General features: G+C 49.8%; 1 protein-coding gene across 1 annotated transcript in view; it reads left to right on the top strand.

Moving 5' to 3' along the window:
* Positions 1-9,893, top strand: part of LRRC2 (leucine rich repeat containing 2) — a 69,024-nt gene extending 59,131 nt beyond the window's left edge. Inside the window, exon 8 of the mRNA XM_084829658.1 lies at positions 7,662-9,893. Coding sequence (XP_084685784.1) covers positions 7,662-7,711 — 50 coding nt within the window. The 3' untranslated portion in view covers positions 7,712-9,893. The remainder of the gene's footprint in view (positions 1-7,661) is intronic.
* Positions 9,894-21,611: the final 11,718 nt, after the last annotated feature.

Below are 21,611 nucleotides of genomic sequence, written 5' to 3'. Positions count from 1 at the left end.
TTAGTAATTTGAGAACAGGGAAAAAAAAGCCCAGCTAGAATAGACCAAGGGCCCATCTTGTTCTGCATTCTGTTCACACAATGGCCAACCAGCTACCTGTGGAAAATCCACAAGTAGGACATGAATTCAACAGCACCCCCCCCCATGTTCCCCAGCAACTGGTGTACATAGGCATAGTGCCCCTGATACTGGATGTAGCATACAGCCATCAGGACTACCAGCCATCAAGAGCTTTATCCTCCATGAATTTGTCCAATTCCCAATTATGTCATCCAGTTTCTGACCCAGAGACAGCACCAGTTGTTTTAACACTGGCACGGGGAACCTACTTTTATGCAGAGAGGGAAAGGGGTATGTGCGCGTGTGTGCATGCGCGCACTTGCTCCTAGTGTTACCAATCAAAAGGCACTGTGCACCTATTCTATCTTTTACTCCTTAAGAGATTTTTTCTGGTAAGAAAAAGGCTGGACGATGTAGGTAGAAATCATGGGAAGGCATGACATTGTCTGGATCCTCTGTATGACATTGTCTGGATCCTCTGTAAAATTCTGTGTTTGAGGCAGGGTGACTGCAGGATAAAAGCAGCCAGGGAGAAGGATGGGGTTGGCATGGAGAAAGAGAGAGATAGTGCCCCCCCCTTTTCTGGTCCTTTGTAGGAAGGTCCCTCAGACCTGCTTTAAATGCTCCAGGATGGCAAGATGTTATTCAGAACAGTGAGTTCCCTGATGCTGCAGCAGTCCACCCTCCTCCTCTTCCTGCAAAAGTGGGTCCTGCTTGCTGCAGCATTTGGGAGAGGAGGGGGAGTGAATGGCCACTGCATCATTAGGGAAGGAGCTGCTTTCTCTGAATCATGCCCTGTTCAAGCAAGAAGTGCTGCCTCTGGATCTTGATCAGGCAAATCCAGAAGACCACAACAGTCACATGGCTGAACCATGGAAACAGAAAATATTATTTCTGTCACCATCAAGTTGGAAGCCCCTTCATAGATCACTGCATTATTGTGGCGAAGGGGCTTACGTAACTCAGTGAAGCCATAAGCTATGCCGTGCAGGGCCACCCAAGACGGACAGGTCATGGCAGAGAGTTCTGACAAAATGTGGTCCACTGGAGAAGGAAATGGCAACCCACTCCAGTATTCTTGCCAAGGAAACCCCATGGAACGTATCACAAGGCTAAAAGATATGACGCCGGAAGATGAGCCCCTCAGGTCGGAAGGTGTCCAATATACTACTGGGGAAGAGCAGAGGGTATTTCCAAGTAGTGCCAGAAAGAGTGAAGCGGCTGGGCCAAAGCTGAAAGGACACTCAGCTGTGGATGTGTGTGGTGGTGAAAAGAAAATCCAATGCTGTAAAGAACAATATTGTTTAGGAACCTGGAATGTCAGATCAATGAATCAAGGTAAGCTGGAGGTGGTCAAACATGAGATGGCAAGATTGAACATCGACATCTTGGGAATCAGCGAACTAAAATGGACAAGCATGGGCGAATTTAATTCAGGTGACCATCATATCTACTACTGTGGGCAAGAATCCCTTAGAGGAAATGGAGTAGCACTCATAGTCAACAAAAGGGTGGGAAAAGCAGTACTGGGGTACAATCTTAAAAACGATAGAATTATCTCAGTACGAATCAAAGGCAAACCATTCAACATCACAGTAATTCAAGTCTATGCCCCAACCACTGAGGCTGAAGAAGCTGAGGTTGATCAGTTCTACGAAGACCTACAACACCTTCTAGAACTAACACCAAAAAAAGATGTCCTCTTCATCATAGGGGATTGGAATGCTAAAGTAGGAAGTCAAGAAATCACCGGGATAACAGGCAGGCATGGCCTTGGTGTACAAAATGAAACAGGACAAAAGCTAATAGAGTTTTGCCAAGAGAACACGCTGATCATAGCAAACACTCTTTTCCAACAGTACAAGAGGCGACTCTACACATGGACATCACCAGATGGTCAATATCGAAATCAGATTGATTATGTCCTTTGCAGCCAAAGATGGAGAAGCTCTATACAGTCAGTCAAAACAAGACCTGGAGTTGACTGTGGCTCAGATCATGAGCTTCTTGTTGCAAAATTTCGGCTTAAATTGAAGAACATAGGGAAAACCACTAAACCGTTCAAGTATGACCTAAATCATATCCCTTATGAATATACAGTGGAGGTGAGGAATAGATTTCAGGGATTAGACCTGATAGACAGAGTGCCTGAGGAACTATGGACGGAGGTCCGTAACATTGTTCAGGAGGCAGCAACTCAATCCATCCCAAAGAAAAAGAAATGCAAGAAAGCCAAGTGGCTGTCTGCTGAGGCTTTACAAGTAGCTGAGGAAAGAAGGGAAGCGAAAAGCAAGGGAGAAAGGGGAAGATATATCCAACTGAATGCAGAGTTCCAGAGAAAAGCAAGGAGAGACAAGAAGGCCTTCTTAAATGAACAATGCAAAGAAATCGAGGAAAACAGCAGAATGGGAAAGACTAGAGATCTCTTCAAGAAAATCGGAGATCTCAAGGGAACGTTTTGTGCAAAGACGGGCATGATAAAGGACAAAGAAGGCAGGGACCTAACAGAAGCAGATGAGATTAAGAAGAGGTGGCAAGAATACACAGAAGAACTATACAGGAAAGATCTGAATGTCCCTGATAGCCATGATAGTGCGGTCACTGAACTTGAGCCGGACATCCTAGAGAGTGAAGTCAAGTGGGCCTTAGGAAGCATTAGTAACAACAAAGCTAGCGGAGATGACAGTATTCCAGCTGAGCTATTTAAGATCCTAAAAGACGATGCTGTTAAAGTGCTGCACTCAATATGCCTACAAATTTGGAACACTCAACAGTGGCCACAAGACTGGAAAAGGTCAGTTTACATTCCAATTCCAAAGAAGGGCAAAGCCAAAGAGTGTTCAAACTACCGTACAATTACACTCATTTCACATGCCAGCAAAGTGATGCTCAAAATCCTACAAGCTAGGCTTCAGCAGTATGCGAACCGAGAACTACCGGAAGTACAAGCTGGGTTTCGAAGAGGCAGAGGAACTAGAGATCAAATCGCCAACATTCGATCTGGATCATGGAGAAAGCAAGAGAATTCCAGAAAAACATCTATTTCTGCTTCATTGACTACGCTAAAGCCTTTGATTGTGTGGATCACAACAAACTCTGGCAAATTCTGAAAGAGATGGGGGTACCAGACCACCTTACCTGTCTCCTGAGAAACCTGTACGTGGGTCAAGAAGCAACAGTAAGAACCAGACATGGAACAACCGATTGGTTCAAAATTGGGAAAGGAGTATGACAAGGCTGCATATTGTCACCCTGCTTATTTAACTTATATGTAGAGTACATCATGAGAAACGCCGGGTTGGATGAATCAGAGGTCGGAATTAAGATTGCCGGGAGAATTATCAACAACCTCCGATATGCAGACGATACCACCCTAATGGCAGAAAGCGAAGAGGATCTCAAGAGCCTCTTGTTGAGGGTGAAAGTGGAGAGTGCAAAAGCTGGTTTGAAACTCAACATTAAAAAAACGAAGATCATGGCATCTGGTCCCATCACTTCCTGGCATATGGAAGGGGAAGAACTGGAAGCAGTGACAGATTTTATTTTCTTGGGCTCCAAGATCACCACGGACGGTGACTGTAGCCATGAAATTAAAAGACGCTTGCTCCTTGGGAGGAAAGCTATGGCAAACCTAGACAGTATAGTCAGAAGCAGAGACATCACCTTGCCGACAAAGGTCCGTCTAATCAAAGCTATGGTTTTCCCAGTAGTAACGTATGGCTGTGAGAGCTGGACTATAAGGAAGGCTGAGCGCCGAAGAATTGATGCTTTCGAACTGTGGTGCTGGAGAAGACTCTTACGAGTCCCCTGGACTGCAAGGAGGTCAAATCAGTCCATCCTAAAGGAAATCAACCCTGAGTGCTCATTGGAATGACAGATACTGAAACTGAAGCTGAAATATTTTGGCCACCTAATGCGAAGAGAAAACTTTCTGGAAAAGACCCTGATGCTGGGAAAGACTGAAGGCAAAAGGAGAAGGGGATGGCAGAGGATGAGATGGCAAGATAGCATCACTGATGCAATGAATATGGACTTGAGCATGCTCCGGGAGAGAGCGCAGGACAGGAAGTCCTGGTGTGCTATGGTCCATGGGGTCACGAAGAGTCAGACACGACTGAACAACAACAACAACAAGTTGGAAGGGCCCTGCTGAGTCAGGCAAGCCACTATCCAGGGCAGTCAATCCTGCGTCTGAAGTTTTCATGATCAAACTGCTCATATGGGTGGGACATCCTTCCTAAAGCGTAACCTAAATTTAGCTTCCAGTAATTTAAGCTCATTGTTTCATGTTCTGCTCTGTTTGAATAGTGTGATCAGTTGTTTCCCCTTTTCTTCCCAATTACATTTAAAATATGTATAATACATCTTCTCCCCACGATTAAACATACAATTTCCTCATATGGGATGTCTTCTAGAAACTTTACAATTGTTTTCTAGTTTTATTACTATACTTCTGAAACTGTGCCCAGAACTGAAGGATTAAGTTGAGGCCTGGCCAGTGCTGTGTAGAATGTCTCTTTTATTTCTGAAGTGTTGGAAATAAAATTTAAGATGATATAGAGAGGTGGTGGGCTCTCCCACACTGGAGGCCTTGGAGCTGAGACTGGACAACCATCTGTTAGGTTGCTCTAGCTCTGCGTTTTGCTGCATTGAGCAGAGGGCTGGACTCCCTGGGTGGGAGGGTGCTGTTGCACTCACGTCTTGCTTGTGGGTTCCCCATGGGCAGCTGGCTAGCCACTGTATGAGCAGAATGCTGGACTAGATTGACCCTTGGTCTGATCCAGCATGGCTCTTCTTATATTCTTAGATGGCCAGGTCTCCTACTTTATAGAAGGCACCCCTCTGTTTTGGAGATCTGGCAGAGAACTGTCCTGTATTTGAAGCTGATGGGCTGTCCACTCCAAGTCTGGATTATAATTTGGATTATAGTCCATGCACCATAAGGAGAGAAAGCAGCAGGGGCCTTGAAGTTGCCCATGAACAGTTAGCACCTGCACTGCAGACTGAGCAGGCACACAGATCACCTAGGCAGGCATCTCTACTATAGAGAGATGTCTTGTATTTCCAGTTAAATAATAGTATTTATTTCTAAATTTGCACACACACACACACATGAAGGGGAGGAATGAGGTTGAAGCAGAGAGTAGGTTCCTGCTACCAATATGTCACAATGCTTGTCTTGGTCTCCACAGCTATGCCACAGACAGGGGCAGAGAGCAAAAAGAGCTGCACCACAGTGAAGACACAGGCAGACAGGGGTCCTGCTGTGCTCTTTGGCAGGGGGAGGAGGTTCGTCTGACGACTGGAAGTCAGTTGACCTGGATTTCTGGCCAGTATGAGCATCGCAAATGCTCACACGCAAATGCTCACACTCAGCACACTTTGTCTGCGCCTTACCAGTAGCCACCAGGTAGGCAGTGGCTGAGTCAGTGGGGAAGCCGTAGAGGGAACAGGGCTGCAGAAAAGGGCTAAAGGTGAGAGTCAGTGGGGAAGCCATAGAAAAGGGCTAAGGGTGAGAGAGCTAAGAATGGGTGAAGGAGAAGAGCCGCAAGCCAGACTTCAGCAAAGCTTTTCACAAAGTGCCCCATGATATCCTGATTAGCAAACTAGGTAGAAGTGGGCTAGATGAAACAACTACCAGGTGGATCCACAGTTGGCTACAGAATAGGACTCAAAGAGTGCTGATCAATGGGATCTTCTGAAACTGGGGAGAGGTAACAAGCGGGGTACTGCAGGGCCCAGTGCTCTTCAACATTTTTATTAATGACTTGGAGGAGAAGGAGGTGCAGGGAATGCTTATCAAATTCGCAGATGATACAAAATTGGGCGGGATAGCTAATACCTAGGAAGACAGAAACAAAATTCAAAGTGATCTTGATAGGCTGGAGCGCAGGGCAGAAAACAACAGAATGACATTTAATAGGGATAAATGCCAAGTTCTGCACCTAGGAAAAAGAAACCAAATGCACAGTTACAAGATGGGCGATACTTGGCTCAACAACACTACAAGTCAGAAGGATCTTGGAATTGTTGTTGATCACAAGCTGAATATGAGCCAACAATGTGATGTGGCTGCAAAAAAGGCAAATGCTATTTTGGGCTGCATTAATAGAAGCATAGCTTCCAAATCCCAGGAAGTATTAGTTCCCCTCTACTCAGCACTGGTTAGGCTTCATCTGAAGTACTGTATCCAGTTCTGGGCACTGCACTTTAAGAAGGATGCAGACAAACTGGAGAGGGTTCAGAGGAGGGCAACAAAGATGATCAGGGGACTGGAAACAAAGCCCTGTGAGGAGATATGGAAAGAACTGGGCATGTTTAGCCTTGAGAAGAGAAGACTGAGGAGAGATAGGATAGTGCCCGTCAAGTACTTGAAAGGTTGTCACAGAGAGGAAGGCCAGGATCTCTTCTCAATCATCCCAGAGTGCGGGACACGTAATAATGGGCTCAAGTTACAGGAAGCCAGATTCCAGATGAACATCAGGAGAAACTTCCTGACTGTTAGAGCAATACGACAATGGAACCAATTACCTAGGGAGGTGGTGGGCTCTCCCACACTGGAGGCATTCACGATGAGGCTGGACATCCATCTGTCAGGGATGCATTGACATAGATTCCTGCATTGAGCAGGGGGTTGGACTCGATGGCCTTGTAGGCCCCTTCCAACCCTACTATTCTATGATGCTATGAAATCACTGGCCCACAGGTGAGTCGCTCACTATCCTGCCCTAAATCCTTCTTGAATATTTTGCTGCATAGTGACTAGTTTCTCATCTTGTACTTCTGGATCAGTTTATTCTCCATATTCTCATTTTATATTTGACTACACTGAATGTCATGTTTTTGCTACCAGTTCAGGTCTCTAACACTGCCGACATCTCCACCATCAATCAAGCAGTTTATTGATCAAGCCCACAGTCCTCACAATAAAACCTATACAATAGTATACATATAAAATAGGCCAGGTATCTCTATTAGTACAAAAAAAAAAAAAATCAAAATTATTCTAGTTATATAGTATTGTAGGCCATATCCTCATTGCTCTCAGCCAATATATAGCTGTATCTCCACCCTTATGCATTTGCCTTCCTCCTGCCCAGCTGGGTGTCAGTCAGTTGTTCCTGATAGTATAACATCCACTCCAGCAGGGATGGGCAACTTGTTGCCCTCCAGATGTAACTCCCATCAACCCTAGCTAGCCTAGGCAATGGGAAGGAATCATGGGAGTTTTAGGCCAAAACATCTGGAGGGTCACAAGTTGCCCACTCCTGTACTACAGTCTCATATTTGTACAGTAAACATTGATTCCTATGTACAACAGTGTCAATCATTTTTAGGAATAATGTTAATATAATGGAATTTTCAACATAAAGGTTATGTTAAAGACCTTCATATAAAAATGGCACATAGGTTTTAGTGGAATTATTAATGAAAAAAATGTTTGCAGGATTTGGGCTCAAGAGTTTATTAGTTTATATAATTTATTCCAATGAGTATATTAGGATTGTTTCAGTACCTGCCTAACTACCTTCAAAAAGTGAGCTATGATAATTCAATGGTTTGACAACTAACATAGTATTATTTATATTTTCTCTCAACAGAGACTGTTCCTTGCTATACTACAAAAGTGACACTTAATATCCAAATATGACAACTGGAATTCATACATCACTGGAAACGATGAAGAGTTAATTTTGACAAAACAAATGGGAAAATATCAGTATTAAGTGTCAACAATAAGCACTTTCAAAAACAAAAAAAGCTGTCAAATGTCTATGGTAGTTGATGCATAATGGAAGCTTTAAATGATCAGACTTGTCACGTGATAGTTGCAGTCATCATGTGTAAACATGGCTGATCTATTCTATAAAAAGGTTTCTTATATGAAAACAGCAGAAACATTTAGGCTTTGAGGGTACTTCCAGACAGAGGGCTTCTAAAGGTAACAATCAAAAAGATAGCTGCACATTGTGCAGCTATCTTTTTTTCTTAACAGATCTTTTTTCTGGTAAGTAAAAAATATGGAAAAACAAATAGTGGGAAAACATAGGGAGGCTACAAATTGAAGACATTGTAGTCTGAACCTGTAAAATTCTGTGAATGAGGCAGGGCAGTTGCACAGTAAACACCTCATCTGGAAGGACCCAAAGATGTGTGATATACTTTAATTTTTTTTAGACCAAACAAAGGGTATCTGAATTCTTAAGATCTTCCCTTTTCTATAATGGCCATTCATGAGTATTTGCCCACTGAAGCACTGTTAGAATCAAAGCATAACCTACAGTGCATGTTTTCAGAGAAGTAAGTTGTGCTGTGTCCATGGGGCTTTCTCCCAGGTAAGCCCAAAGCTGTTTTCTAAATGAAGGGTTTGCGAATGCCAGGTGTTCAGAACACACAGGAAACACCCCTTGACTGGGGTCACAATGAAAGTCACACCCCTGGGCAGGCTAGCATACCCGGGGTAAATGCAGGGGTTGGGGCACATAGCAACTATACCAGGGTGAACCTGACTTAAGGAAAGGAATCAGACTTTAAGCAGTCTCAGGAAATCCAGTTTTTCTGTGATAAGCTCCTGGGTGGCTGCTGGATGGCCACGACATCATATATCCCGAATGACCTTCAAATGTAGCCAGCTTGGAGTAAATCACTCATGGAGACACCCCCGTAGAAATACCTTTTCCCTATTTAGTGGTACGGTCACCAGGGAAAGCATCTGTCTGGTTGCAGCCTTGGTTAATGGCAGGTTTACTGTAATTGTATCCCTGGAGAAAAGGTGATTGCTTGCACTTAAATTGTTTACTCAGCTGTTCAAAGACTTCTTTTCCCCATGCCACCTTACAGTCGAAATAATTGTCAGAAATAAAGACTGCAGTGCACAACCTTGCATGTGTGTGCCAGATCTGGGCATGGTTTAGGGTTTATTTGTCTTCCTCCCATTGATTCTTGCCATAGCAGCTTCAGTCCTTTCCCAATATCAAGCAACTCAGAGTTTAAGAATTTTTTTTGAAGTTGAGCACAGCTGTGGCAAAAATGAATTAAAACAGGGCACCAATCCAAGCAAGCACATAGTTGGATCTGCTAGAAATATGGAACTTTTTGCTTTAGTTCTTGAAGGGCAACCCTCTTCACATAATTCAAAGCTGACCAGCTTGGGATATAGCAGAGGGACAGAGTCTGCTGTAAGGGAATACGCTTGAGTGTATGTTAAATATTAAGAAGAATAGCTAAAGTTGCCAGCTGATGTGGAAAACTGGCCTAGGCTGCTCTTGTTCTTTTCACAGCAGCACTCTCTACAGCTGGTAAAGCTTTTCAAAGCGAGGAGACAGGCGTTGTCTTGTCAGTGCTAATATGTGCATATCAAGACACTGGTAAAGGCACAGTTACAGCTGCTGACTGAATATTTGGCTGGCTGGGGAATGCTGGGAGTTGAAGTGCTTTTTCTGTCTACATATGCATAGGATTGTGCCTTTAATTAATTAAATACTACAGATGGGAGGAGTTTCTCTGACAAGCAGCTTTATAATTACACTGAAGAGATACAGTAACACTTTAAGAGAAAAAAGAGCTCCACAAATATGGTTCAGTTTTTAAAAGCTAGAGCAATATTTGAAAACTAAGCACTTTTATTAGTATTGGTAACTGAATCAGGTTTTTTGTTAGAAAATATTTTTATTTCTATTATGTGCAAATGTAATAGCCATACGTTCACCCTTACTTATGACAATGTACTTGTTTTGTAGTCTCTCATACTTTACGTGAATGTCTGTTAGACTTCTAAAATGATTTTGTTTTGCATAGTCATGTTTTTTCATTCGGTAAATAAACCATATTGATAAACTGTGCAATTTTGAAGTTATTTCATTCATATACCGCCCTATATATGAAGGCAAGAAAATGGTTACACAATTTTGAAAAGGTGCATTATGTTTGCAATCATAACAATTACCCATTGATTTGATAAGGAGTAAGCTGGAGAAAACAAAGTATTGCAATGAGATTTGGGGTTTGACTGGATGACCTCTGGTATCTCTCTGATTCTTGACGATAAGGTTTCTGTGGGTACAGCTACAGGTATGGGTTGCCCTGAGGCAATGCCTATTAAAACCTGACAAAAATTGTCAATAGTTGGTAACATTCAGGTGATATGTCTGTGGATGCTTCCAGATGAGAAGTTTATCACACCATCACCCTGCCTCATTCACTGAATTTTACAACGGGTCCAAACGACAATGTCTACTGCAGTAACTAGTGATGTTGGAAAAATCTGCAATGGATACAAATGAGTTCCGATTTCTATGAGTTCAACTGGCAGATTCCGCAGCTGACTGGCTTTTTCCGAGTCATGAAGATTCTGTGGACTGTTTTTTTCATTGGGGGAGGGCTAACCCTCCTGTGTTTCCCCACTGCTTCTTCCATCTTTTTCCTCACAGAAAATCTATTAAGCAGGTAGAGATGGAATAACTGCACAGTGCCTTCTGAGTGATAGTGGAAGGAGCCCTTGCTCTGGAAGCACAAGCAATGGGAACTAAAATGGCCCAAGAAGGCCTAGGCCAGCCTCCCCCAACCTGGTGCCCTCCAGATGTGTCAGACTACAATATCCATCATCCTCAGCCACTGAAGACCATGGGAGTTACTTCTGAGAAAAAATGTATAGACTTGTTCTGTTAACCTCTAAGCTGCACTCTCACAAATTTTAAGCACTTTAAAGTCCTTTTGACATCAACAGGAGAGAATGAAGGATGTGTGTGTGACTCATATTTAGGAAGCTTTATGACAACATCACTCTGCCTTTTTCACAGAAGTGTGTGTGTGTGTGTGGGGGGGGGGGCTGTTTCTGGATGATGACATCTTCTACTCATGATCCTCCCTTGTTTTCTTACCACTTCTTCCATCTTTTCCCTTAATGCAGAAGATCTGTTAAGGAGAAAAAGATGGAAGAGCTACACAATGCCTTCTGATTCCTAGTGCTAGGAGGTCTCCATCTAGAAGCACCCTTAGACATATTTACCATATGTGATGCTGGGGCGGGGGGAGCCCTTGCCTGTGCCAGCAACTCAGTGCTCAAAGTAGTGGGAAGTTAAATTATGTTAGAAGCCTTTACTGTGTGTGCCTGTTCAAATATATTAAATGTTAATACATCAAAGACAACTACACTCCAGGCAGCAGAACCAACAAACACAGTAGAGGAGCCTGGTTCACATGACACGACAACTCATGGTGGGTTGTTGTCACCCTTGTTTGTTTCAGGGTGGTCTGTTGTAACATCCGAACCCAGCATGGTTTCCTCAGCGTGGTTTATTAACTGCACACAAGCTACCCATAGAACCCATGGCTTGTTGTTGGGTTGTTAAAGGTGGCTTGTTTTCAGAGTGGCTTTTCTTGATGTTCAAACCTGGTGGCTTATTGTATTGGGAACCTACCGGAAGATGAATTGTACTTCGAGGAGTCAGGTGTGACCTGTCACAGCTTCCCTTCATGCCTTTACTCCCGAGGAAAAAGCTTGGGCACAGGAGCTCCTAGAAGCTGCCAAGCTATAGGGCTGTTTGCTATGAGCAACCGAGGGAATATCCCTTTAAGCAGAGACTGCTAGGACTGGGTGGTGATGCTGCATTTCCCACAAGTGTAGGCAATCAGCACAGGCGGGATGGACAAAGCCTACAGGACAGACTGCTGCAAGGCCCTGCTAATGCACTATCAAAGACAGCTGTAGAAACAGGAAGGGAGGCTGCCAGCAGATGTCTGGTGAGGGAGTCCACTACCAAAAGCTGCTGACCTCGCTGCTGCCTCTCTCCTTCTTGCCTCTGGGGCTGGATCTACACTTACCGCCTCTTCTCGCTTCCAATTCGGTCTCACCGCCCGCCTTTCACACTATGCAGTACCCGCCTCGGAGTTTCTGGGGTCTTCCCCCGCTTTCAACACCCTGTTATCCTGGGATTTCCCCCTAATGTGCTCTGATTTTCCACCTTCGCCACCGTATATAGTCATTGTCCCCGCCCATGCACGGCCATATACGGTGGTGTTTGTATTTCCCTGCTGGCCAATCAAGGTGCATCCACTCCTCCAAGTTGTGTTTCGGCCATTGATCACATCTCTCCTTGAGCAGTCGGTGTCTGTGAGCAAACAGGTAGCCCCCCCGTGCCCCCGCCTTGCCTTTTTTTCTTAAACCAGGATAACTTCTTTGAAGATTCGTAGTTTGGGGCTTGTGGATATCGCTGCAGCCTGCCTGTCTCCCCAGATCTTACAGTAAGAGCTTAAAGAACACTCCCCACCTCTCGTGTCCGCCACTCCCACAGGTATTCTCCCAGTATCACTCCCGTCCATTCCTGAGCGTCCGGCGTCCATGAGCCAACATGTCCCCCCCCCCCCGTGCCCCTGCCTAGGCTTTTTTTTTTTTTTAAAGGGGACCATCTTCGAATCTTTGAAGAATCAAAGTTTGGTGCTTGGCGGTATCGGTGCAGCCTCCCCTTCTCACTGGATCATGCGGTGGGCACCTAAAAACTACCCCCCACCTTTCATCCACGCGTTGCATGTGTATACACTCCCTGTGTATTCCCCCCCCACTCTGCTCTTCCACCCGTGGTGCCATCGGTCAGCACCCACCAGGCCCCCCCCATCTGGACACCACTCTCTTCCTCGCTGCCCCCCCCCCCGCCGGACGTGTATTGCGGCGCCTTGAGCTGCTCCCTCTGTGGCAGCGTGGGTAAATTTTTCTTTGGGAGACTTCTGCGCTGCTCTCAACGCCTTCCCCAGGGTTTTGATGGCGTTATTCCCCTCCACACGAGGGCTGTGTTCCCCCCCCGAAACAGTCGAGGCATGCCAATTGTTGTGAAACAACGCGGGCTGAGATTGCAGGACTGGCATTACGGGGATTGTGCGCTGGGTGGCTGATCAGCCTTCCTGGGACACGTGACATGTATGGGCACACAGTCCTGTGGGATGGCATTTGCCCTGGAGCGTAAGTCAGGGCGGTTTCCCTTGCTTCTCTTCCCCCAGAAAAGGCTGCAAAGCCCACCCGCTCCTCTTTCCTTTTTCCCCTGCTTCAGCGACGTGCTCTGTCTCACTTTCGCGGGCATGAGAGCATCCAGCCAGTTACGTGGTGGGGCGCCCCCTGCATGGAAGGTGCTCCAAATCAGGGCCATGACATGCGGCTACCCTGTGATGCCCACCATGGACTGTGACGGCTAGGTGGGCCAGCCCCCGCCCTGACATTTACTTCCGTGTGTTCCTTTCTTAGGCTCTTACTGTGCTGGCCACTGGGTGACCCTCAATGGCAGAGAGATCCCACTGCTGCCGCTGGAAATCCCAACCAGTACAGTTCTCAGAAAGATCTACTGCATCAGGCCACCCTTCCTTCAACCATCTGTGTCAACAGAGGATGGCTTCCACTAGCAAGGGAAGGGGGGTGTCATGGAGGTGCACAGAGATAGTGGACTTGCTGGACATTTGGGGGGAGCAGAAGATCCAGGAGCAGCTTTGTAGCCACCACAGGAACCTGGACTTCTTCAAGGAGATCTCCAGGCAGATGACTAAGCGGGGCCACACCCGTAGCGCCATTGAGTGCAGGGGGAAGACAAAGTCAATGCCCCAGGAGTACAGGAGGATGGCTAACCATAACTCACATTCAGGGAACAACGCAGCCACCTGTCCATATTATGCAGAGCTCTACAGCATTCTCCAGGAGGATGCCATGATTCACCCCAAGCGTGTGGTTGGAAGTCTGCAGATTGCTCGTGGCGCAGCGCACACGGAGACCCCGGAGACAGACCCCCTGGAAGGGGAAATGTTGGAGATGCCAGAGGGATTGCAGAAAGAGGAGGATCGCTTTTCCTTGGAGGCGCGTGATGTGGGTAGGTGCTGTGGCCCGGGTTGGTGTCTGGGGGTGGTGTGTGTGGAGCATTGGCTGTCCTCTGGGGGCATGGCCACATACTCTACTCTGTATGGTCCCGGTGTAGCCCCACGCATGTAGCCCCGCCACCTACAACCACAGGCTGCCCCATTGGCCAACTGGGCCCGGGCCCACCTGCATACTCGACAATACTCCCTGGTTGCGGATTGGAGAGATGTTGGGGGGCATGTATGGAGCGGTCCAGGCACAAGAAGGATGGGAGTGTTGGGTTCCTTAAAAAAGGACATGCCCAAGGACACAGTGGGCAACTGGAGACACACTTTTCAGAGGTCTTCTCAGCCAGGAGCAGGAAGGAGAAGGACCCTCCCATGAAGAGTTCGCCAGGGAACCCGGGTGGAGCGGTGAGTTGGGGGGTGCACCAAAGCCTTTCCGTGCACCGGCTGGTCAGTGTGGGGGGATGGGGGGTGTCTATGCTCCACTGCCCTGGCTCCTTGAGCGGTTCCTGTGGAGTGATCAGGAGGCCTGCCCACCGTGGCAAACGGTGCTACGTCAAAGCACCTCACTGTGTGCTGTGCCTAGCCAGCTCGGGTGCCTGGATGGGCTGCTCCCAAACTTGCTTTAATGACCACCTTGGGTTGTTCTGCTGTCCCCATCTGGGCAACTAAAAGCCCCACCTTGAAGCCACACCGCCCGGGAGGAAAAATTCCTGGGTGGATCCTGGTTGAGGGGCTGCCAGCATGGGTTTCAAGAAAGTGGGTTTTCCTTTTGCTTGGCTGAGATCCACCTCGCTTTTCCAGGTGCGGGGCAGAGTGCACGTGCTCAAAGGGGAAGCCGGAGCACTACAGATGAGCTTGAGGACACAGGTAGGCAAGGGGAGTAGCGTGCTCCCGTGTGTTTGGTCCCCATGAGGGAGATCTGAGAGCATGTGTGCAATGTGTGCGCTGCCTGGACACCCTCAGACTGGCCCTCCAGGGCAATTCCCCCACTGGCCAACAAGCCCGTTCTTCCATAGGGCTGAGCCCTTGCCAAGGTCCACAGCTGCTGGTCACAAATCAGCATCGGCCAGCCCTCCACGTCCAGCCCTCCCCAATACGCCCTCAGGGACAACACCAGGGCCTGATTGCAGTTTCCCCTCCCCGCCGTGCGGGGCGGGAAGTTCACCATTACCATGGTATTGTTAAGGGTGTATATCTGCCTGGGGCCCTAAGCATGGGTATTACCCCACCTTGGTCTCCACCCAGAAATTACACTGCGGCAATGCCCACCACATCTCCCTCATTCCTGGGCTTTACCTGGGGCAGTGATGGCCATTAGTTGGAGACAACTGTGGTTCCCGGCGATGGGCATTTCACACGTGGGCCCTGTGTGCGGCTATTGCTCTATGCTGGCCACCAGAGGCTGTACCGTGCTGCATGCTTAAATCCTGTCAACACACTCTAATAGAGTATCTAGTGACGAACAGGCAGGCCATGTTATCCCCCGCTACGCTCCTGTCACAAATAAGAAATAGATAGATCCATAGAGCGGCCAACGACATCACTGAATGCATCATGCATCATACCACGGAGGAGAATGACCGCATCCTCGCGGTCATGGAAGGAGACATGGCGGTGTTTAGGGAGTATGTAAGAAGATCCACTCTGGACGAAGAGGCTGCGAGCAGGGATAGGAGGGCACTCACCGCCTCCGTAGATGCCCATGCGGACATTCTCTGGGCAATGCTGACAAAGATGCCCGATCTGCGCTCAGGTCAGAAAGCTTCACCCCTGGGGGGGAGGAGGTGGCTTGGGGTAGGCAGACCCAGGAACATCAGGGGCCAGCCCCCCGATTGCACATTCGGGGACACCACGATTCCCATGAACGTGAGAGGAGCCCAATGAGGCCAGGCTTGGCCACTGCGGGGACCCCCTCCCAGGTTCAAGAGTAGGTTCCTTCCCCCCAGACATCCACACCAAGGCATGTTGTGGGTGCTCGGATGAGGCCCGCGCGGTTGCACAAACGCCCAAGGCAATTCTCCCCATGAGGGACTTCCCGTGAAAGTTCCCTGCTTCCCCCCTCTGTTCAGGGCACCCCCCAAGTTCCACACATCACCACCACAGCAGGTGAGCCGTGGTATGGTCTCCAAACGTTGTTTCCCCCATGCTATGTTTCGCCCCCATGAACTGCTCTTTGCGGTTCAGGGGGATGCCATGATGGAACCTGTCTTGAGCTGGCCAGAGTCACTTCCTGTATGGCAGGATTGGCTGTGCGCTGGAAAGAGGCACCAGCAAGACTCGAGCGCCCAAAGAGAAGGGCCCCACACTGCTGTGCAGGACCATGCTTAAATATCTATCTCCCCTGTGTGTTCCCCGTCATCCCCATTGTAAAGTTCTTTAGAAATCAAACAAGTCTCTCCCACAAGTTGTGTTACTTATGAGAGCAGTGTGGCACCACAAAGGCGGCTTTATGTTAAAAATTTATTTAAGTGCTTTCTCATTTTATTTATAAGTGCTACTTACAAAGTGCCCCCCCCGGTGCAATTGACCCCAGCCTAACGCTTCCCCCCTCCCCTGAGCCTCCTCCTGACAGGTCTTCTTTTTTTCCTGAGCCTCCCTCTCAAGGCGTGACAGCTGCTTCTCCATCTTCCCCACTGAAAAAAAGGGAAAGATCCCGATCAGGGCCCCACAAATAACAGCCTGCCCACACACGGAAGCCACCAGCCTTAGATACTCACTGGTCTTCTTCACGGAGCCCTCCAGGCGGATGACGGCTCCGAGGGCAGTGGTGCTTGTCCCCGCCTGCCCCGAAGACGCTCTGCTGGGCCCCAACGTCCCTGGCGCGGCTGCACCTGCATTGGCGGAAGTTGTGTCAGCGCAACCCCAGTGATGGGATGCCCGTGGGGGGGTGATCACACGCCAATGGGCCTCTCTTGGAGAAAATTGGCATGTAAGCAGAGTGGGGAGAGAGCTTAGGGCTGCTCATGAGGAGGAGTGCTTGCCCTGCGGCAGGCCAGGGACCTGTTTGCCTCTTCTGCTCATTCCCTTGCTGTGTGGCAATGAGCTGCTCCTGGACAGCTGGCTGTTCCCCCACCGAAATCCTGCTGTCCGTGGGCCATCAGGGGCCGTGCGCCACTACAGAAGCGGTGTCCCCAGGACAAGGACATGCCGGGAAGGGCCTCCACTGCAGTCTTTCTAGGCTCACCTGTGGTCCTCCTCCTGGGCATCACCTTTCCCATGGTGGCCTCTGCAGGGGTGGGTTGGCTCCCAGCCCCAGATCTGCCTCCACCGCCAGACTTGCCGCCTGGCCAGCACTCTCTGCAGTGCTGGGAAAGAGAGTTTTGCGCTAAGGACCAGGGTGGCCCCAAGGGTTGGGGGTTTGCCCCAACCGAGCTCACGCGCAGCCTGGTGGCATTCCCACTCACTCCACGACAATCTTCCCACCAGTTGCCCCACAGGCGCACACATGGGGGAACGTGCGTGCGCGCAAGGGCATTGAGCACTGCCATGCTTGAGTGAGCATGCAGTTTCCTTGGCTTGTGCTACCACAGCTGCCCAGAAATGTGGCACTGAGGTGAGGAGTGGTGTGCCCCTGTCCAGAGGGGCCTTGATAAGGGGCAATCCTGGGTATTGTCCTTGCATGCCCAGGTCAAGCCCCATCGCCCACCCGCAGCTTTCTTGAGTGGCCCCGGGCAAAGCACCACCCCCCAGTGGGGACAGCACAGTCAGGGGCCCCATTCGGGCTGTTGCGTATTGGGGTGTGCCACATGTTCAGCGTGGGCAAGGGGGTGCCACTGTGGCACACGTGGGCGAGGGGGGCCTACCAGCACCATGCACAGCCAGAGTCACCAGCAGGGCTTAACCCCGGGCATCATTGCTCTGCTTGGGTCCCTCCCCAGCCCTCCCCCTGGGAGGGCCACCACCCGCCCCTCCCCAGACACCACCACGCAACACACTCCACAGGTGCAGCACCCAAGACACAGTGGCAGAGACACCCCATGGCTGACCTGCGCTGCACCTATCAGCGGGGCTTGGCTGCCCGGCATGCACCCACAGTGCACACATCTCCCTGTAGTGGGGAGGCTGCACTGCAGGGGGAGGCATCCCAGAGTGCTGCTCCAGGGCCTCGAAGAACTGGGTCTTCAGGGCCTTGAACCTAGTGCGGGCCTGCGGTGGCCCTGGAGCAGCATCTGGAGCATCAGCTCCACCTCCCTCTCCTGCCAATATGCGAGCTGCATAGGCGCCATTTCGCTGGCAGGACAATGACAGCGGGGCAGTTTTGACAAGACCATAGAGTGTTCTGCCTCCCCTATTTCCTTGCAGTGCCACCTGTTGACGAATCTCCGATTCTTCGAAGAAGCTGTTCAGAAAGTGTATGTGTGTGGGGGCGGCTGCTGTGTCTTGTGCATGCGAAGAAGAGAGGGGCAGGAGCCAATTACGGTTGTTTGAACACTTTTAATCAGAGAGGAAAAGGCATGAACAAAAACGGGGAAGCCATCAGGGGTGAGCTAAAAACAAGGCAGACATTGAAACCACGAGCCCAGCAACCGCCCAAACACAGCTGGCCCCAGCGGGATCCCCAGGAGATGTCCCCTCACTGCAATCCTCCCCTGTTCTCCCACATGAAGTCGTAAAGAGCCCTCCAGACCTCGTTCCCCCACTCATTATGCACCTGATCGTCATTCACGTTGGGAAGCCCCAGGGTGTCCAACACCACGGGGTTACTGTTCCCGGATGCCTCTGTCAAAGCGGCCTCATTTGTCTCGCATATGTTGTGGAGAATGACACAGGCAGAAATCACTGATGGGATGTTTTCCTCCGCCACCTCCAGTCATCCCACGAGACATCTCCACCTTCTCTTCAGCCTGTCAAAAGTGCGCCCCACCACGTTTCTAGCTCTGCTGAGGCACTGGTTGAAATGAGCCTCCTCTGGTGAGAGGTGTCCCCCAAAAGGCTTCATCAGCCAATGTCACATGGGGTAAGCTCTGTTGGCCAAGATCAGCAGAGGGATAAGCACACCACCCGCTCTCCATGTTGGGTTCCCAGGCACAAACTTCCCTGCATCCATCACTTCGCACAGTGCTAGGTTATGAAAGACATAGGAGTTGTGGTTTCGGCCACTCCACCCGATCTAGACATTGATTAATCATCCCGTGTGGTCCGTTGTGCCTTGCAGAAGCATTGAGTAGTAGTGCTTCCGATTGATAAACTCGCTGCCCTGTCTAATCGGGGATACGATCGAGATATGCGTCCCGTCGCAAGCTGTGAACGCCCCAGGAAAGCCAAGGGCGGAGAATCCAAGCATCACTTGGAGAGAGAGGAGAGACCATATTTGGTGGGAGGCAGCCAAAGCATGAGTGTCTGTTGCCAAGCAACAGATGCATCCCGCTTGTGCCCCAACTCCCCACATACTTGCCCGGACAAGACCCGTCAAGCACAAAGCACACAGCACTCGCCGTGAGGGTTGTGTGATGTGCTCCTGACTAGGGATGGGGGAGAATTTCTCCCCGAAACTTCAGGGGGCCGAGTGCCAACGCATTTGGTCCTCCGAAGGTTGTTCGGGGAGAAATTCTCCGCCCCCCCGCCCCCCGCCCGGGATGGGACTTACCTTTCACGAATGTCCCTCCCGGCGACGGGTCCCGGTGGCGGTTCGGCAGGTCTTCGTCAGGGGCAGGGGCAGCAGCCAGTCTTTCGACCGGCTGCCGCCGCCGCCATTACAAGAAAAGTAAAAAAACAATAACAATGCCCCTGTGATAGGCTACGTAACAATTAACGTAGCCTATCACGGCTAGATTTGCAAAGTCAGCCGTGATAGGCTACGTTAATTGTCACGTAGCCTATCACGGGTGACTTTGGAGAAAAAAAAAAAAAGCACGTACGGCTAATGGCGGCCCCCATAGGGAGCCGCCATTCGCGTTCCTTATTTGGTCCCTGTAGTCTACGTAAAGATTTACGTAGACTACGGCGAAAATAAGGACAACGTAAATAGCGTTGCCCTTATTTTTGCCGTAGTCTACGTAAATCTTTATATAAACTACAGGGACCAAATAAGGAACGCGAATGGCAGCTCCGTATGGGGGCCGCCGTTTGCGTATGCACTTTTTTTTTTTCAAAGTCACCCGTGATAGGCTACGTGATGATTAACGTAGCCTATCATGGCTGACTTTGCAGATCTAGCCGTGATAGGCTACGTTAATCGTCACATAGCCTATCACAGGGGCGGTTTTTTTTTTCTTTTGAAGTTCGCGGCCGGGGAGACGGGGCGCTTCTCCCCGGCCTGAATTTCAGCCGGGCGAGGCGGGAAGCCTCCCCCCCGGCCTGAATTTCGGCCGGGCGAGGAGGGAAGCCTCCCCCCCCGGCCTGAACTTCGGGGGGAGCAGCGAAGCGCCTCCCCCCCACTGCGAAGCAAGCTGCGAGACCAGGTAAGTGACTTTCGTGCATCCCTACTCCTGACACATGCACACACACGTCCAGGAGGACAGCAATCACCATGAACCGGGGAGTACCTCAAAAACCACGCAGACAAGAACCCATCCCCCGATGTGAACCTCACCTATACCATGCTGTAGTGAGCGCAGCTTCGATTCTTCGAAGATGCGAACCCAACCTCAAAACCCAACCTCAAAACACATTAGACGGGTCTTCGATTCTTTGAAGATTTGAAGCATCGAAGATGTTCCCCCCCCAAAAGCCGCGTCCCCCCACACCCGCCCCTGAGCCGTACTCACCACATCCACGTCGCCAAAGGTCACCGTTCTCTGCAGTAGAGCATGCTCCAGAGCAAGGCACACCTCCACAAAGATCCCCATGACCGTGGATTTCCCCACCCCAAACTGCTCTGCCGCACTCTTGTACAAGGCATGATTGGCGAGCTTCCAAATGGCGATGGCCACCCTCTTCTCCACAGGGATCACTCTGCGTGGTTGTGTCGAGTGTCTGGCCAAGAGCGGGGCCACCTCGCCAACTACCTGAAAGAAGGTGCGACGAGGCATTCTGAAGTGCTTGATCCAGCACTCGTCTTTCCACACCTGCAGAACAAGCCTCTCCCACCAGTCCTGGCTGCTTGGGAGCACCCAATACCTCGGGAAAATCCGAGGCATGGGGAGAAGAGCCACATTGTGCACCACGGTCAACATGTTTCAAAGCATTCTCGAACACAAGTTCTGACAGCGATGGCGGTAGCAGTGCAGTACCCGGAGACGAGACCTCCGCCGCTCAGACGACAGCCTCTCCGGAGCGATCTATGCCCGGAGAGTACATATCAGGGCATTTGCAGAGAGAAACAGCAGCCTGTACAACATTGCCAGTTCTGGACCCATGGCTCCAGCTGGATTCGGACACCAAAGAAGATAGAATGTGTCCAGAAAGAGCTATCAGGGGATCAATGGGGTGAGGTGATGAAGGCTCGGTGAGGTTTCCAGCGAACGGCTGAGGAAGGACACAGGAGAGGGGAGGGGAGTTGATGGGAGGGTGGGCGGTTTATCGGCGGAGGCGGGAGGGGTTGCCGCTCCTCCAATCAGGGTGGCCCTGTTTTGGAGCTGGGGAACTGCGAGGTGCCGGAGTGTCAACCAAGCTCCCGTGTTCGAGGAGGGAGTGGAGCGGAGAAAATGGGTGAGTGAGGATAATCACGTAAAAATGCGAGAGCGTTTAACCCGACGGGACACCGAATTCAGCACGGTGGCGGGCGCAATGTAGATCGGGCCTGGGATTCCAGAGCACTGAAGCCAGAG

Source organism: Heloderma suspectum, chromosome 2 (genome assembly GCF_057233095.1).
Source record: "Heloderma suspectum isolate Gila_16-S chromosome 2, 16-S_ref, whole genome shotgun sequence".
NCBI lineage: Eukaryota > Metazoa > Chordata > Lepidosauria > Squamata > Helodermatidae > Heloderma > Heloderma suspectum.
Note: the sequence above shows the minus strand (reverse complement) of the source record. Positions and strands in the feature narration are given on the sequence as shown.